The sequence below is a fragment of the Equus caballus genome, chromosome 6 (assembly GCF_041296265.1).
Source record: "Equus caballus isolate H_3958 breed thoroughbred chromosome 6, TB-T2T, whole genome shotgun sequence".
Taxonomy (NCBI): Eukaryota; Metazoa; Chordata; class Mammalia; order Perissodactyla; family Equidae; genus Equus; species Equus caballus.
In genome coordinates this window covers 8764262-8781560 of record NC_091689.1, presented here as the reverse complement: position 1 = coordinate 8781560, position 17299 = coordinate 8764262, and the positions used below count along the sequence as shown (strand labels likewise).

Here is a 17299-nt window from a genome sequence, read left to right as displayed (position 1 = left end):
GCTCCCAGAAGCGAGGTCCTACTGCCGCGTCTCCTGCCTGCCTGACTTGGTCTCCCCCACGCCGCAAGACACCCTGGCACCAGGAGTCTGCTCTGGGTTAATCCGAGATCCCAGCCCGCTTTGTCAAACGTCCAGTTTCGGACCACACAAGAGTGAAATGGGGAGCATCCAGCTTCCTAATCGAGTCCCACAGAGTTTAAATCACTGAGGTTCCCTAAACGACCGCTCCTCGTTACCCGTGCGATGGGCTCCGGCAATGACTATACCGCGTGGACGCGCCTCCGCCTCGGAAGCTGCACCAAAGGTCCCGGGGTGCCGAGCAGCGCTTACGCCTACAGTTCGAAGCCGGGATTTCTGCAACACCACAACAACCTCGTCACTACGGAGCAGCAAAGAGGACAAACGGCGTCGCCGGCACCTGAGCCCCCACCCCACGTAGTGCGTACTATTGGTCCTCTGGCTGTCCAAGACCCGCCTCCAGCCCTTAGTCCCGCCCCCGACGCCAAGAATTGGCCGTCTTGTCTCCACCTCCTCTGCTCATTGGCCAGGCTAGCTGCGGGTGACAGTGACTGGCAGACGCCCGGCCTAGTGCTCGGTCCGGCCGAGCCCAGCGGAGCCGACGGAACCCCTGGAATCAGCGAGGTCACCGTTCCTGAGGGGAGACGCGAGACGAGCTACTGGAATCCCAGGGCCTGGGCCGGGCCTGCCGGGGCTGCCCGCGGAGCCCTAAGTGAGCTCGCAGCTGCTAACGGGGGAAGGGGCGCCGCGGGCGGGGCGGAGGCTCGCCGCCCGAATGTTTTGATAGCGGGGGCGCGCGGGCGGGGGCGCGCGCTGGCGGCGAGGCCGCGCACGAGACTGTCCGCTGTTGGGAGCCGAACCCTTGGCCTGGGGCCGGCCTACCAGAGGGCGCACTGGGCTCGGGTCGTGGCGGCTGGGTGTGGGGACGCAACCCAGCCCACCCGGGGTATTGGCTGTCGGGCTGGCTCCATTCCTCCAACATCCGCAGGCGCCTCTGAGCCCAGGCCCGGCCGGCCCGGGCTCCAGGGGCCCAGGGTCCACAGTGACCCGGTGAGGGGTGAGTTCCCTGAGGGCTTGGTCAGCTCCTTTGGACCCAGGGCTCTCACCAACCCAGGGAATCTCGCCGGGGCCAGGCTGGGATGTACTCCACGGCCCTAGGGTCTGCACTGACTGGGTGAGTGCCACCCAGACCCTGGCTCCAGGGACTTAGGGAACCCACAATTCCCCCAGGATCTGGGTCTACACTGACCCACTAGGGATGTTCCATCCAGGAGCTATGCCTGCCTGCTGGGCCTTTGGTGCTTGGGAAGTAGAGGAAGGGGTTGACCAGAAAGATGCTCTTTAGAAAAGACTCTTGGTTTGGGGTCTGGGGCTTTGTGGACCCTGAAAGGCTTAATTTCTGAGGCTGACATGGGGTAATGGAGAAACAGTCCAGAGGGGCGGCCAGCCCTCAGGCCTGTACTGACTCAGTCTTCACAGGTTCTGTAAGCCACTTCTTGGGATGCTAGAGTTGGATGAGTGGCCCTGTATAATACAACCAGAGGAAGTGGGCATAGCCCTAGGTTGAAAGGGTACCTCTTCCCCACTGCAGCCTCCCTGCCCCATGCTTGGCCTCCTCTTTAGTGGAGGATCAGGGGGGTGGTGGTGGGAGAGTTGGGTTTCTTTCTCTCCCCACTTCCTGCTCTCTGGGGCCTGACACCTTCTCCTCCAGCAGCTGCAGAGCCAGGGCGTCAACGGCTGAAGTGGAGCAGACACTGTCCATGGAGCTGGTAGGGCCACGTGCTTATCTCAAACCTTGGTTTACACAGTGCTTCCAAACTGCTAGTCTTTGGGGAGACCAGGGTTTCTCCCAAACCCTGGAGGGGAGGCGGAGGGCCCCTTCTCTCCATTGAATAGAAGATGAAACAGCACCCCCCTCAAAGGGGCAGAGTCTGGCTTCAGGCCAGCAAGGCCTAAAGGTTCTGGGAATGACTGACCTCATTGGTCAGTGAAGGCCTCCCAAACCCTGAGCTTGCTGCTTTCCTTGGTTACTCCTCCTCCTCTGCCTTTGAGCCAAGCAGACTGGTAGTGAAGACCAAACCCAAGGATTCTTGCTCACTCCTTCAGGCAGGGCAGCTGATGAGCTCTACTGGGGTCTGAACGTGGGTTTCTTCCTCATTCCCGGCAGGTGGACAAGGTGGACAGGGGGCGGTGGTGATGGCGCAGTTTGACACTGAATACCAGCGCCTAGAGGCCTCCTACAGTGATTCGCCCCCGGGGGAGGAGGACCTGTTGGTGCACGTCCCTGAGGGGAGCAAGTGTGAGTCCTTGGACATGACAGCCAGAGCTGGGTCGTGGGGGGGAGTTGGTGGGAGAACACTGAGGAGCAAGGGCTCACATTTCTTAAGGGCCCTGACATCTCTGCTCCTGTGCCCACAGCACCTTGGCACCACATCGAAAACCTTGACCTCTTCTTCTCTCGAATATCCTTCATGTCTCTGTTGGAGCGCTAGATCTTTAGCCCCTCTCTAAGCCAGGCCCCTGATGGGAAGTTGGGGTGGGTTTGACTCTCCCTAGAAGGCGGGTAGAACTCTTCTTGAGCCTGAAAGAGGCTGGGGAAATAATGATCGTTATAAATAATGATGCCCCACATTTACCAAGAGCTATGTACCTTGCACTTTGTGATATTAAGTTATAAGGCGCCTCTCTAAGGGTGATCCTCCTTTCTGATGGGATGCTAATAACTGTAATAACTAATGTCTTCTGACTCGTTCTGTGTCAGCTCTGTGTTAAATACTTTATATGCATTATCTCAGACCTAACATCCTATGGGGCAGGTGCCATTATTCCCAATATTACCACTGCAGACAAAAGCTGAGAGAGGTTAAGTAACTTGGCCAAAGTCACCCAGCCAGAACATCATAAAGCCAGGACTTAAGCTCAGGTATGTGACATCAAAGTCTGTGCTCTTAACTGCTGTCTCTGCCAGCCACTTTTTCTTAACGATTACACGTTTATAATCTACACCAGAAGAATGGCTTCACTTGTATGCTCATCGGAGAGATCTTTGAGCTCATGTAAGTATGAGAAGGGATAAGTGATATGTTGAAGGAATTCATCTCAGTCTCCTGTCCTTCAGCCCCCTGGTCCTGCCTGCCAGTGCAGCTCAGTCCTAGGCTCAAAATTCTGCAGACATTTATAGTTCAGGGACTGGGTGTGGCACCAAAATTTACAGCCCCCCTTTTTTTCTCTCCCTTATAAGGAAAGGTTTCCAAGTCCTCTCTCTTCCACAAAGAGAACTTAGACTTGATCCTTTCATCAGAGCTCCAAAGGAATGGGCCTGATTCAGTCAGGAGGTCTCAGAGATGCCAGCCACTTACTTGAGAAAAGTCTGTGTTCTGCCTCTGTTGTCTCCTAGGCCTGCTGCTGGGCAAGGATCCTTCTAAGAGGAGGGAGCCATGTGGCCTCGCCAAAGGGGAAGGAGTTGGGAAATCTCCCCTTAGTAAGAAAAGAGTCCAGATCCCAAAGGGCTTCTAACTACCACCTCAAAAGGAAATCAGAGCCTGGGGACCAGAGACCACAATCGCGAGGCCTTTGAGAGAGTGGTGGCAGAGCTTACTCTGAGGGGAGGAAAGCAGGCTGATTCTGTGGCACCTGAGGCTAGTGCAAAAATAGGAGCTGGTTTGGGTCTGAGAAGGTCCCCTAGGGCTGAGCAGTAGAGAGAGCCCACTGGGAGTTCTCCAGCCCCTCCATTTCCCAGAGGCTGCTCCCCAATCTTGTTCTGCTGCTTCCAGACTCTTGTCTTTTCCCGTGTTATTTTACCGGTGCGTCTCTGACTCTCCCCGACTCCCCAGGCAGTTCCTCTTTGTGGTTGCGTTCACCACCTTCCTGGTCAGCTGTGTGGACTACGACATCCTGTTTGCCAACAAGATGGTGAACCACAGTCTTCACCCTACCGAGCCTGTCAAGGTCACTCTGCCAGACGCCTTTTTGCCTGCCCAAGTCTGTAGTGCCAGGTAAGGGCTGCGAGGCAGAGGGCTCCGGGGCCTGTAGTTCTGCTAGCAGGTGGGGAATGCAGTGGAGGGTGAGCACAGACTCAGGCCAAATCCTTCAGGATAGCAACATGTCTGCCGAGACTCCTCAAGGGTCACCCCTCCTCCCTTCCTTATTCCCCATCAGGATTCAGGAAAATGGCTCCCTTATCACCATCCTTGTCATCGCTGCTGTCTTCTGGATCCACCGGCTTATCAAGTTCATCTACAACATTTGCTGCTACTGGGAGATCCACTCCTTCTACCTACATGCTCTGCGTATCCCCATGGTGAGACTGGGGAGCTGGGAGTTAGCACCACGGCCCGAGACATCTTCTGCAGCCTGGGAAGGGCAGGGTGTATTCCTGGGCATCAGGCATCCTCATCCGTCATTGGCAGGTCAGGGAGCATCTGCTTAAAGGCTCCCCTCAGCTCAGTACAGGACCCCTGAGCAGCTAAGGCAGGGCAAGTGGCCGAAGCAACAAGCCCACCTTCTTTACCTTGTCTCTTCCACTCCACAGTCTGCCCTTCCATACTGCACATGGCAGGAAGTGCAGGCCCGGATTGTGCAGACCCAGAAAGAGCACCAGATCTGCATCCACAAGCGCGAGCTGACAGAGCTGGACATCTACCACCGCATCCTCCGTTTCCAGAACTACATGGTGGCGCTGGTTAACAAATCTCTGCTGCCGCTGCGCTTCCGCCTGCCCGGCCTCGGGGAAGCTGTCTTCTTCACCCGGGGCCTCAAGTACAACTTCGAGCTGATCCTCTTCTGGGGACCTGGCTCTCTGTTTCTCAATGAATGGAGCCTCAAGGCTGAGTACAAACGTGGGGGGCAACGGCTAGAGCTGGCCCAGCGCCTCAGCAACCGCATCCTGTGGATTGGCATCGCCAACTTCCTGCTCTGCCCCCTCATCCTCATCTGGCAGATCCTGTATGCCTTCTTCAGCTACGCCGAGGTGCTGAAGCGGGAGCCCGGGGCCCTGGGAGCACGTTGCTGGTCACTCTATGGCCGCTGTTACCTCCGCCACTTCAACGAGCTGGAGCATGAGCTGCAGTCCCGCCTGAACCGTGGCTACAAGCCTGCCTCCAAGTACATGAATTGCTTCCTATCACCTCTGCTGACACTGCTGGCCAAGAATGGCGCCTTCTTCGCTGGCTCCATCCTGGCTGTGCTCATTGCCCTCACCATCTATGACGAAGATGTGTTGGCTGTGGAACATGTCCTCACGACCGTCACGCTCCTGGGGGTCACTGTGACCGTGTGCAGGTGGGCCAGGGCAGCAGGTGGGAGCAAGCAGACTAGCATTCCTGGGAAAGGCTTACATCTCACCATGACCCTGATCCCACTAGATCCTTTATCCCGGACCAGCACATGGTGTTCTGCCCTGAGCAGCTGCTGCGCGTGATCCTCGCTCACATCCACTACATGCCTGACCACTGGCAGGGTAATGCCCACCGCTCGCAGACCCGGGACGAGTTTGCTCAGCTCTTCCAGTACAAGGCAGTGAGTGGAGTTGGAGTTAGGGCCTGCTAGACTGGCTGACAGCTCGGTGGTGAGGGCTGGGATCCCTCCTGCTCTCTTGTGACTGTGGTCCCCTCTCTTTTAGGTGTTCATCTTGGAGGAGTTACTGAGCCCCATTGTCACACCCCTCATCCTCATCTTCTGCCTGCGCCCACGGGCCCTGGAGATTATAGACTTCTTCCGCAATTTCACCGTGGAGGTCGTTGGTGTTGGGGATACTTGCTCCTTTGCTCAGATGGATGTTCGCCAGCATGGGCATCCCCAGGTACTGGGAGAGGAGGGGGGCAGATGGCCAGAGGCGGTGCTGGCACAGTGTCTTTGGGCAGACTGCAAAAAGGCACCCCTTCTGAGCCAACAAAGCACAGAAAGGAAGCCGTGCCTCTGGGCAGCCCTGTACCAGGGTACACACAGCTTGGTAAATGGGAACCTGGGCTGGATTTTAGCCCCAAACACGTACCCTTAGCCAGGCTCCCTTGAGAAAGACACAAACCAGGCAACTAGTCCATCATGTGGCCACCCCAGCGGTTGGCACCAGGGCCCCTGGACAAGACACAACAGTGCATTGTGGTCTCTGTCCTCCAGGGGCAAGACCTCCCCCCTAGGAGAAAAGGTAGAAAAAGGGTTCCTGTGAGAGGACAGCCCTGTTCACGGCAGCCTCCCTTGTGCAGTGGCTGTCCGGTGGGCAGACAGAGGCCTCAGTGTACCAGCAAGCCGAGGATGGGAAGACAGAGTTGTCACTCATGCACTTTGCCATCACCAACCCTGGCTGGCAGCCACCACGTGAGAGCACGGCCTTCCTAGGCTTCCTCAAGGAGCAAGTTCAGCGGGATGGAGCAGCTGCTGGCCTTGCCCAAGGGGGTCTGCTCCCTGAAAATGCCCTCTTTACATCCATCCAGTCTTTACAGTCTGAGTCTGAGGTGTGTTCCTGGGGACTGGGAGATGATGGGCAGACTCCAAGAGCTGGGAGTTGAGGACTGGGCATGGGGTGGAAGGGCCTACCTTGTTGGTTTCCTTCTGTCTGTTCAGTCTGTGCCATTGGGTTCTAACGTGCAGAGCACCGGGGGACCCAGAGGCCTCCCTCCTACCCTGAGAATTCTACCCACCCCTTTCTTTCACAGCCACTGAGCCTTATTGCAAATGTGGTAGCCGGCTCATCCTGCCGGGGTCCCCCACTGCCCAGAGACCTGCAGGGCTCCAGGCACAGGGCTGAAGTTGCCTCTGCCCTGCGCTCCTTCTCCCCTCTGCAACCTGGTCAGGTGCCCACGGGCCGGGCTCCCAGCACCATGACAGGCTCTGGGTGAGTAGTGGTGGTCTAAGATGGGAGGGCACCACAGAAGCCCCCAGCAATTTGTGTGGGTTTCAGAAATGTTGATGACCGCTGTCTGTCTTTGCTGGGAGGGACAGGGTGGATGCCAGGACAGCCAGCTCCGGGAGCAGCGTGTGGGAAGGACAGCTGCAGAGTCTGGTGCTGTCAGAATATGCATCCACCGAGATGAGCCTGCATGCCCTGTATATGCACCAGGTGAGTGGGCAGGAAGGAGGAGGGCAGAGAACCCAGGTGGCAGCTGAAAAATAGAATAGAGGGTTGTAGATGTGAAGAAGCCAGACCTGGGTTCCGGTCCCTTCTCTGCCATTTATCTGCTCTGCTGTGTCCATTCCACATATATCCTCTTACCATCCATTTTAGCCAAGCTCACTCTCATCCTGGGCCTTTACACACTGGTGGCCTTGTGGTTTCCCTGCCAAAAATCCAAGTCTTCGAGAAATCCCTATTGCTCCCTCCTTTCCCATGAGACCCTCGTTGTCCCCTCTGAGTAAAAGCCTTCCTCGCCCACCCTCCTGAAAATTCCTGCTCTATTTTTCTCTATAACATTTAGCACCATCTGACATATTGTATATTTTCCTTATTTATTTGTTTATTGTCTCCCCAACCCAGGACTGGGATTTTTGTCTGTGATGTTTACTGCTATGTCCCCAGCACCTAAAAGAGTGCCTGGCACTTAGATCCATAGCCAGTTTGTTCTTGAATCAAATGACCAGGTAAAATGAGAACTATTACAATCTATGCACAGGCTTGTTCCAGGGGCCTGCTGAGAATTTAACCTGTAAAACATCGTACGTGTGTTACACCTAATAACACAATAGGCGCTCTGGGTCAGTGATTCTAGATGAGGCGGGATAAATAGGAACTGGCCACAACCATGGTGGGGGCAGCTGTTTCAGACAGATATCCTTCTGTCCCCAACTAACGAGTCTTCCACTTCTCAGCTCCACAAGCAGCAGGCCCAGGCTGAACCTGAGCGGCATGTATGGCACCGCCGGGAGAGTGATGAAAGTGGGGAGAGCGCCCCTGAAGAGGCGGGAGAGGGTGCCCGGGCCCCCCAACCTATCCCCCGCTCTGCCAGCTATCCCTGTGCTACACCCCGGCCTGGAGCACCTGAGACCACCGCCCTGCAGGGGGCCTTCCAGAGGCGCTATGGGGGCATTACAGGTATCAAATGGGGGTAGAGGACAACACAGAACCTTCAGGGTAGGGTGATTCTTCCCATGGCCTCTAGGGGAGGAAAGAGGTCAGAGGGACCAGGCCCAAGGAGACTAACCCCGTACCCTGAGCAGCCCCAGAACCCTTGTCCTTATTCCTGTTTGTGTTCATTCTAAGAGTATGTTTACTTGTGTCTCTAGATCCTGGCACAGTGCCCCGGGCTCCCTCTCACTTCTCTCGGCTGCCCCTTGGAGGGTGGGCTGAAGATGGGCAGGCAGCATCAAGGCACCCAGAGCCCGTGCCTGAGGAGGGCTCAGAGGATGAGCTTCCCCCTCAGGTGCACAAGGTAAGTGTTCCAGGACCCAAGAACACCTGCCAGTAGTAACTTCCAGGCTGAAGTCAAAGCTTCTCAAGCGAAGAAAGGCGGGCCTCTCATGCAAAGATACTGCACCCTCCCTTCCAAAATACACTCCCTTTTTCCCTCACCTCCTCTGAAATCCAGGGCTTGATTTTCCCTTCACTCACCTCCCCAAGAATCAAGCTTTCCTTTTTCCTTTATCTCCAGGCTTCTGTTGGGTAAGCAGATAGCTAAAGACTATCTCCACTGCCAGTCCTTTTCTCTCCACAGGTGTAGACAAGGCTCACAAGGGTCCCTATGCCCCAGGATGGAGGTCACTGTTGCCCTGCCATCCCACCTGCCTGCCATGGAGGGCTCCTCTGAGTGTCGCCTGGCTCCACGCGTGTGGTGTTTGTGTGTCCGTGCCTGGCCAAGGGAGGTGCCAACACTGGGCTTGCCACAGCCCCAGGAGAGAAACTGGGGGTCTAAGAATCAGGGCACACAGGACTCTAGCCTCATCCCCAGGACCCCCCTTGGCTCAGAGTGTGGTGCTAGAAACTGGTCCCCAGCCCAGCCCCAATACTGCCACCTTCGCACCCTGCCCTGAAAGTCTCCAGAGGACTGCCCACCACAGAAGCTGCCAAGCAGGGAGACCCTGTGCCAACTGTGGAGTGGGGAGGTTGGCCTGGACCCTCAACCTCTGCAGCCTCCCTCCCCCCACCCTGAACAGATGAGCAGCTCAGGCTGTGGCCCTTACCTCACCCCCCCGGTTCTCTCCCAGTGCTGCAGCCTGCTCACCTCTCTCCTGCTTCCTGCACATCTCTGGCATGTGTGTGCCGCTTGCTCACGTTCTGTTCGCTTGCTCCCCTTCTGTTCAGCTTTTGCTTTGCATTGACGTGGAGGCCCTAGTTCCCAGTTCCCCTCATGCTATCTTTTGACACTAAGAAGGAAAGTTTCTAAATTGCGGGAGCAAGATGGAAATTCTTTGCTGCCCTCTCCAACTTTGGGGATGGGCCCCTGGGAGACTGAGGCCTTCCTGGCCCCCATTGCTGCTTATTGTACCCCCACCACCTGCACATGGGACTGACAGGGCTGGAGTGTGCCCCTGGCTGTCTACCTCCCAGCAAGAGAGCTCTCACCTGCCTCCCGATGTCCCCTAGAGGGGGATGGAGGGGCGACAGGACGGCTTCGCCCTAGGCTTTGGGCTGCCGCATTGCATGCTGGGACCCAGCTCCTCCCCTCCGGGCCCCCTCCCCCAGCTGGGGTCTGCTGCGGGTGAGCGGTGACCTGCGCTGCCGAGCTCACAGCGGAGTCGGGTGGGGACCGTGTACAGCTTGATAGCCCTTAATAAAGAAGGGACTTTGACCTGGTTGCGGCTCGCTGTCTCGCGCGACTAGGATTCTAGGAACGAGCGGAGTAGGGTGCGTGTGACCCCCAGGTGACTGAGACTGGGCCGGGCCCTGGAGTAAAGTGGGCCCATGCCGTCGCTCGGGTATACCCAGCTGGCCGGCTAGCAGACGGGCCGCTTCCGACCCACGGTTCCGTGGAGGTCAAGGTCTCCAGCCGGACGTGCGGTCAGATTTCCCGCCCTGAGCCAGGGACAAGCCGACTCCGCCCTTCTATTTTGCCTTTTCCGCGTGCACCGTTCCCCCCGCCCCCTCGGAGACGTTTGGCCAATGGGGGCCTGTGTAGGGACGGGGGCCGCCCGGCGGGCGGGGCTGCTGCGGAAGAAAGCCGCTCGAGTCGCACGCTCCACATTCCTGGCCACCGGGACTTGGAAGCAGGGTCCCAGGCCGCGACGAGGGGCGGGCGAGCGGAGCCGGCGTGCGTGCCGTGCGTGAGTGCGTGGCGGCGGCGCGTGCGCGGAGAGAGTGGGCAGTGTGGTGGGTTCCACGTGTGTCCCTGCCGCTACCCCTGTCGCCTGGCGCCCCGCCGCTCCATGACCCGAGACGCCCCAGCCTCCACCCCCCGTCCCGAGCGGCCGGTCCCGTTCTCCCGACCCGCAGTCCCCGCAGCCTCGGCCGGCGGCCACGCATTGTCATGGTGACTGTGGGCAACTACTGCGAGGCCGAAGGGCCCGTGGGTCCGGCCTGGGCGGAGGGTGGCTTGAGTCCCTGCTTCTTCTTCACGCTGGTGCCCTCGACGCTGCTGGGCCTCGGGGCTCTGGCCTTGGTGCTGGTCCTTCCCTGCAAGCGTCGGGAGCGGCCCCCTGGCGCCGACGCGCTATCGTGGGGGGCCGGCCCTCTCGTCGCTCCCTATGGGCTGCAGCTGCTCCTGGCCACACTTCAGGTGGCGCTGCCCCTAGCCGGCCTGGTTGGCCGGGTGGGCACTGCCCAGGGGGCCCCACTGCCAGGCTACCTACTGCTGGCTTCCGTACTGGGGACTCTGGCCAGCGCCTGTGGCCTGGGATTGATCGTGGTGGAACGGAGCCAGGCGCGGCAGAAGCTAGCAATGGGCATCTGGATCAAGTTCAGGCACAGCGCGGGTCTCCTGCTCCTCTGGACTGTGGCATTTGCAGCCGAGAACTTGGCCTTGGTGTCTTGGAACAGCCCACAATGGTGGTGGGCAAGGGCAGACTTGGGCCAGCAGGTGAGGGACCTCGTGGGGAAAGGGGAAGCACGGGTCAGAGGGGCTGGGAAAAAGGACGGCATGTCTGATCGTACTGGCTCCGCGCTTTGGGATGCCTCTAAGGAAGGGAAGAAGGGAGAGGCCGGCGCCAGCGGGGAGCCGATAGCCAGCTGGTGGGGCGTGTCTGTGCTGAGTCACTGTGGACTTTTCTTTAAGTCTAGTAGATGCTGGGCCCCTGAGGAGGACCTGGGTGTGTGCCTTACACCAGTTCCCAGCCCTACTGTAAGTACTGTAGTGACAATAGGATTTTGGCCCTCCTTGATCCTCTCTTCACATGTTTCATTGTAGGTTCAGTTTAGCCTGTGGGTACTGCGGTATGTGGTCTCTGGAGGGCTCTTTGTCCTGGGGCTCTGGGCCCCTGGACTTCGTCCTCAGTCCTACACCTTGCGGATCAACGAGGAGGATCAAGATGTAGAGAGGAACCAGGTACACCTCAATCTCTGAACCTTAGGGTCTATCTTAATTTCATTCCATCATCATTTCTTCCCACTATAATAAACTACTTCCTTTCTAAATCTCAGTTTGCACTGTTAGCCTTTCTGACCCCATCAGGCATCACTTGTGGGTCTAAGATACCCGTGAGCTGTAATCCCATACATTTTCCTAGAGGGTCTCTGGCTAGTGCACTTCTTGTTGATTTCTGAGCTCCCCCCGCCCATGCATTTCACCATCCTAGGTGCAGTCAACAGAGGGACCACCACAGTCTACCTGGCGAGACCTTGGCAGGAAGCTCCGCCTACTGAGTTGCTACTTGTGGCCCCGGGGGAGTCCAGCTCTGCAGCTTGTTGTGCTTGTCTGCCTGGGGCTCATGGGGTTGGACCGGGGACTGAACGTGTTGGTCCCCATCTTCTATAGGGACATAGGTGAGGGGGAAAAGGAAGGCCAGCTCAGCGCTCTGGTCCTTCCTCGGCCCGGTTGGGTGGGGTGGGGGTGGGGGTGAGGGCACGGGTTTGGGGGCTAGCTCACCTAGGGACAGAGTGGGAGCTGGGTAGTCAGAAAGAGGCTGTGGTGGGTGCCTGGGGCAGTTTCTCCTGAAGAGAGTCCTAGGGGCCATATGTGGGCTCTGACTCATTTTCTCCATAGTGAACTTGCTGACTGAGAAGGCACCTTGGAGCTCCCTGGCCTGGACTGTCACCACCTATGTCTTCCTCAAGTTCCTCCAGGGAGGTGGCACCGGTGGTACAGGTTTGAGGGACTCTGCTTTCACCCTGGTTGATATTAGCCCCTCCCCTCCTCCTGGTAGTGCCCTACCCACGGGCATTCCTCCCCCTGCCCCTTTCACATCCTGTGCTGGGCTGATGTCCTTTGGCCCCCGAGCCCTACTGAGGCCTCCTCTGGCTTCCCGCAGGCTTCGTGAGCAACCTGCGCACGTTCCTGTGGATCCGGGTGCAGCAGTTCACATCGCGGCGGCTGCAGCTGCGCCTCTTCTCCCACCTGCACGAACTCTCCCTGCGCTGGCACCTGGGGCGCCGCACAGGGGAGGTGCTGCGGGTTGTGGACCGGGGCACGTCCAGTGTCACAGGGCTGCTCAGGTGCCAAGCCAGAGGACAGGGAGGGTGGGGCTGGAGAAGCAGGGATGGAGGGGCTGTCAGGGACCAGACCCAGCTTGAGGAGCTGTCCCTCCATCTTTGTTTTTTTTAAGTTAGGAGATTAATGTATAAATGCTCATGACAACTCAAATAAAGTAGATGGAGAGCAAATCTCTTCTGAATTCCACTTACTTCTGCAGAGGTTCCCACTCCTTTTAGTGTGTTGAGTTCTGGTTTTTTGCATTTTTACATATATGTTTGCAGACTCAGGACCAACGTGGTATCATGGAGGTTTTTACTAAAACAAATGGTACCATGACATAGGCGTCACTCTCAGAGTTGCTTTATTAACAAAACATTATGGAGACATACTCTCATCCGTGCATGAAGATCTCCCTCATTCATTATAATTGATCTAGAGCATTCTGTAGTTTGGGCATGCTATGGCTTATTTAGCCATCCACCTCTTGCAGGGCATTTAACTTGATTCTAGTCTGTTGCTGTTGGAAACAGAACACTATACTGAAACGCCTAGAGGTAGAGGTGCTGGCTCCACGCCCCTGAACCTTTCTTTGTCACCTGACTTGCCCTCCTAGCTACCTGGTGTTCAACATCATCCCTACGCTGGCCGACATCATCATCGGCATCATCTACTTCAGCATGTTCTTCAACGCCTGGTTTGGCCTCATTGTGTTCCTGTGCATGAGTCTTTACCTCGGTGAGTGCTGCTTGGTGAAACCGTCTGCCTGAACCATCCAGGGACTCCCCTCGGCATGAGCGCTGCCCTGGCTCAGGGGACGCAGCTTTGGGAGGCTGTAGCCCAGTGGATTTGACCAGGCTGTGCTGCTCCTCTACGTGATGGGCGGGGTGGGGGACAGGGCTCCTCCTCTGCCAAGGGAAGCTTAGCTCAACCTGGATGGAGGGCCGGGGAAGGGCGTCCTGGTCACACTGGGCGCCGGCTGTGGATGCAGGTCAAGGAGAAACCTCATTTCTGTCACAAGATGCAGCTTGCCTTCATTTGTTCACCAAAAGCATTTTTACACATCAGGCTTTGCACAGGCTGCAAAGACATCTGGGACACAGAGCTCTCCCTTCGGAATCTGGGTCCCTGGGCTGTAGCCCAGAGTTAGTGTGTGTGTGGCAGAAAGCAGACTTACACTTGCCGTCTCTGCTGTTGGGAGTGACATCATGATGTCTTCTTCTCCCTCCCCCTCCTCCTGTCACTCTCCAGCCCTGACCATCGTGGTCACTGAGTGGAGAACGAAGTTTCGACGAGCTATGAACACACAAGAGAATGCTACCCGGGCACGAGCTGTGGACTCTTTGCTAAACTTCGAGACGGTAACGGAGGCCTCAGTGGCAGTGGTGTGAGGCACGGAGATGTGGAGTTTGCCTGGCACCACCGGGGCTGACGAGGAGCTGGGGGGGGCGAGGTGTGCTGTTTAAAATTGGGCAGGAGAGGTTGGAAATCTGGAGGAAAGAGTCCAGGTGCTGAATGCTGCGGCCGCAACAGTGGTTTGATTCATCAGGTGAAGTATTACAACGCACAGAGTTATGAAGTGGACCGCTATCGAGAGGCCATCATCAAATATCAGGTGAGGATGCTGGTTTGAGGCCTACTGAGAGCAATGGCCTGGCGGTGCAGAATTGCCAGGGCCGAGAGGAGTAAAATGGGGGCTGTGAGGTTGAAGGTACCAGTTGGCATGTGTGTGCCATTCCTCCTTCCTGTCTTATTGCCCCAGGGTTTGGAGTGGAAGTCAAGTGCTTCACTGGTTTTACTAAATCAGACCCAGAACCTGGTGATTGGACTTGGGCTCCTCGCTGGCTCCTTGCTTTGTGCATACTTTGTCACTGAGCAGAAGCTACAGGTAAGGGAATTGTGTTGGGGACAGGGAAGAGGGGCCCGGGCCCTTTGTCTAGGCCACCAGGCTCCTGGGCGGGAAGCGGGCAGAGTGACAGCCCGCTTGGTCCTCTTCCTTGGATCTTCACAGGTTGGGGACTTTGTGCTGTTTGGCACCTACATCATCCAGCTGTACGTGCCCCTCAACTGGTTTGGCACCTACTACAGGTAACCTGGCCCCTGGCCCTCACCTGTCCGGGGCGCACCGTTTTTCTCCCAGCTCCTCAGAGGAGCTCCAACCAGCACTCTTCTTGCAGGATGATCCAGACCAACTTCATTGACATGGAGAACATGTTTGACCTGCTGAAAGAGGAGACAGAAGTGAGTGCAGAGGGGAGTGGGGTTTGTAGGGAGCAGGGGCCTGTGTGGTGTTCTTTGTTTCTGGAGAATAACAGCAGCATGCATTGGTGGCACTCTCCCAGGTAAAGGACCTTCCCGGAGCAGAGCCCCTTCACTTTCAGAGGGGCCAGATCGAGTTTGAGAATGTGCACTTCAGCTATACCAGTGGGTGAGCCCCTCCCTTCTGCTTCCCACAGGCCCCATTCCCACTGTCCGTTTACACACTGCCTTCCTGCCCCTCATCCCTGCTTCTCAGCCCACCGCTACCTGGGAGGAGGGCCCGAGTGGGGCAGGGGCAGGGCCTGGTAGTAGCTCTGTTGATGGAAGGGGCACCGGGAGGGCAGCAGGCCCACTGACCGTGCCACTCTTCCTTGCAGGCGGGAGACCCTGCAGGATGTGTCCTTCACTGTGATGCCTGGACAGACACTGGCCCTGGTGAGAGGAGACCCAGCCAGTTAGCCCAGACTCCTCAAGCTTCCCTCATAGCAGGGCCCGTGGTAGCTTGTGACCCACTCTGTGGAGTCAGAGAGCCGTGTCAGGACAAGTCACAGGATAGAATGTGGCAGCCTCCACAAACATTGGTGGCCTCTTGGAGAGAAAGCTTTAAAAGCCAGCGGGCCTGAGACTGTTTTCCCCTCTGTTTCCGATGCAACAGGTGGGCCCATCCGGAGCAGGGAAGAGCACAATTTTGCGCCTGCTGTTTCGCTTCTATGACATCAGTTCTGGCTGCATCCGAATAGACGGGCGGGACATTTCACAAGTAAGGTTGCTTGGGAGAAGACTGTAATTTAGAGGCCTGTGTGTAAAAGAATGGCAAATGCTAGGCATCCAGAGAGAGGAGATGTCACTCCTGCAAAAAGCTGGGGCAGGAGATCTGCTTTTCCAGCACCACGTGACCTACAGAAGTCAAGTCGCCATGACAATGATAGGTATGGTGCCAGACGAGGTATGCAGCAGTCCAGGGAAGCGAGGAGAGCGAGCGTACTTTCTCTTTATAGGTGGGGAAACAGACTCAGAGGCTAAGGGCTTTGCCCACACAGCTAGGATTGGAGGGGGGAGGTGGCAGGATTCTTACCCAGGGCCTCTCATCCCGTGTGATTCCTGCCAGGCCTGGGGGACCTCACAAGCCAGGGCATATGGTCTTTTGGCCCCAGGTGACCCAGGTCTCCCTCCGCTCCCACATTGGAGTCGTGCCCCAGGACACAGTCCTCTTCAATGACACCATCGCCAACAACATCCGCTATGGCCGCATCACAGCTGGAAACGATGAGGTGGAGGCCGCCGCTCAGGCTGCAGGCATCCATGATGCCATTATGGCTTTCCCTGAAGGTGAGTTTCCGCTGCACAGAGTCCCTCCCCTGCCCAGTTTAGTCCTCTTACCCCCTCTGCTCTCTGTGCCATCCCTCCCTTGCCCATCTGGTCACAGAGACCAAGTGTATCACGTGTGACTTGAGGGAGGTGGGCAATGTCCACAGGGTACAATACACAGGTAGGCGAACGGGGACTGAAGCTGAGCGGTGGGGAGAAGCAGCGCGTCGCCATCGCTCGCACCATTCTCAAGGCTCCAGACATCATTCTGCTGGATGAGGTGAGGGCCCTGGGCAACCCTCTCCCCTCCTTCCCCCCCTGCCTGCACCCACGCCATTCCTGCTGAGCACTGTTTTCATTTAGGATAGATACCATGAATCCGTGTTTCAAAAAAACACCTTGCAGTTCTGCAGCTCAGACAAAGTTCCTTGTTATTCCCGAGGCCTCAGCCAGCAGCTTGCGTCCTCCTTCCAGGGGGCGTTTGGGTGGCAGGGGCGGTTTTATCCAGTACCTCTCTGTAGGCGACCTCAGCGCTGGATACGCCTAACGAGAGGGCCATCCAGGCTTCTCTGGCCAAGGTCTGTGCCAACCGCACCACCATCGTCGTGGCACACAGGTACGGACGGGCAGTAGGCAGCGGGGCTCACTTGGGGTGGGGTGGTGGGGAACTGATCTCTGACTTCTCAGGCTCTCAACGGTAGTCAGTGCTGACCAGATCCTCGTGCTCAAGGATGGCTGCATTGTGGAGAGAGGACGGTAAGAGACACAGCAGGAGGACAGAGCAGGCCTCTGAACTGGGGGCCCCAGGAGAAGGCTGTGAATCCCAGGGGGTGCTGAAAGAGTGCCCTCGGCAATCCCCTCTGTCGTCTCTGTGGGCTGGTGGCGAGCACTCTAGGGGTCAAACTGATAGTGGGGACTTACACTTTCCTCCTTGCCCAGGCACGAGGCTCTGCTGTCCCGAGGCGGGGTGTATGCCGAAATGTGGCAGCTGCAGCAGCAGGGACAGGAAGAAGCCTCTGAAGACACCAAGCCCTAGGCTAAGGCATGGTTACAGAAGTGTGGCCACTGCCCTCCCAAAGGGAAACTGCGACGAGAATAAGATGTAGCCCTCTTCCCTGGCATATCTGAGCCTGGTCTTGGGGTATGATGCTCGCTATAGTGAGAGAAAGGGACCTTTCAGAAAAGCACTTTTGGGGGAAATAAAAGTATGAACAGTGCTAGGA

General features: G+C 57.2%; 3 protein-coding genes and 1 long non-coding RNA gene across 28 annotated transcripts in view; 2 read left to right on the top strand and 2 right to left on the bottom strand.

The window, feature by feature from the left end:
* ANKZF1 (ankyrin repeat and zinc finger peptidyl tRNA hydrolase 1) overlaps positions 1-428 on the bottom strand; it is a 6275-nt gene extending 5847 nt beyond the window's left edge. The window contains exon 1 of one of the 8 annotated variants that reach the window (XM_070269305.1): positions 267-428. The gene's annotated coding sequence lies outside the window, so the exon portion shown is untranslated. Of the gene's footprint in view, positions 1-236 lie in introns of all 8 variants that reach the window. The other 7 variants (XM_014740373.3, XM_001493135.5, XM_070269304.1 and 4 more) reach the window with 7 other exon arrangements.
* ATG9A (autophagy related 9A) lies at positions 379-9737 on the top strand. 18 transcript variants are annotated; one of them, XM_001493040.6, is made up of 16 exons: positions 379-730; positions 1730-1787; positions 2186-2317; positions 2437-2480; positions 3010-3074; positions 3852-4013; positions 4177-4318; positions 4550-5298; positions 5382-5535; positions 5639-5818; positions 6222-6470; positions 6672-6850; positions 6958-7075; positions 7822-8044; positions 8236-8381; positions 8664-9737. In XM_001493040.6, the coding sequence occupies exons 3-16, from the start codon at positions 2215-2217 to the stop codon at positions 8667-8669; spliced, it is 2520 nt and encodes an 839-aa protein (XP_001493090.1). In that variant the 5' UTR covers positions 379-730; positions 1730-1787; positions 2186-2214; the 3' UTR covers positions 8670-9737. The 18 variants fall into 18 exon arrangements, with proteins under 18 accessions (XP_001493090.1, XP_014595874.1, XP_070125385.1 ...); XM_014740388.3 differs by having other exon boundaries at positions 536-730; positions 1733-1787; XM_023642381.2 differs by having other exon boundaries at positions 608-1192; positions 1733-1787.
* On the top strand, positions 9634-17299 carry ABCB6 (ATP binding cassette subfamily B member 6). Its single transcript, XM_005610618.4, has 19 exons — positions 9634-10961; positions 11289-11426; positions 11677-11863; positions 12084-12185; positions 12349-12532; positions 13126-13247; positions 13761-13870; positions 14059-14124; positions 14272-14397; positions 14521-14597; positions 14687-14750; positions 14852-14937; positions 15146-15203; positions 15424-15528; positions 15923-16097; positions 16244-16356; positions 16598-16692; positions 16764-16832; positions 17016-17299. The coding sequence occupies exons 1-19, from the start codon at positions 10413-10415 to the stop codon at positions 17110-17112; spliced, it is 2523 nt and encodes an 840-aa protein (XP_005610675.1). The 5' UTR covers positions 9634-10412; the 3' UTR covers positions 17113-17299.
* On the bottom strand, positions 12857-15980 carry LOC138924559 (uncharacterized). The gene is made up of 2 exons (XR_011439502.1): positions 15844-15980; positions 12857-15564 (listed from the first exon to the last, which is right to left on the bottom strand). It is a non-coding gene; the product is annotated as an uncharacterized lncRNA (long non-coding RNA).

Excerpts from the sequence above, each read along its gene's own strand:
- ABCB6 (XM_005610618.4), top strand. The coding sequence starts at position 10,413 with ATGGTGACTGTGGGCAACTACTGCGAGGCCGAAGGGCCCGTGGGTCCG. Across the intron at positions 16,098-16,243 it reads CATTATGGCTTTCCCTGAAG|GGTACAATACACAGGTAGGC; the intron begins GTGAGTTTCCGC and ends CAATGTCCACAG. Across the intron at positions 16,693-16,763 it reads ACCATCGTCGTGGCACACAG|GCTCTCAACGGTAGTCAGTG; the intron begins GTACGGACGGGC and ends CTGACTTCTCAG.
- ATG9A (XM_001493040.6), top strand. The coding sequence starts at position 2,215 with ATGGCGCAGTTTGACACTGAATACCAGCGCCTAGAGGCCTCCTACAGT. Across the intron at positions 2,481-3,009 it reads TTGACCTCTTCTTCTCTCGA|GTTTATAATCTACACCAGAA; the intron begins ATATCCTTCATG and ends TAACGATTACAC. Across the intron at positions 5,819-6,221 it reads GCCAGCATGGGCATCCCCAG|TGGCTGTCCGGTGGGCAGAC; the intron begins GTACTGGGAGAG and ends TCCCTTGTGCAG.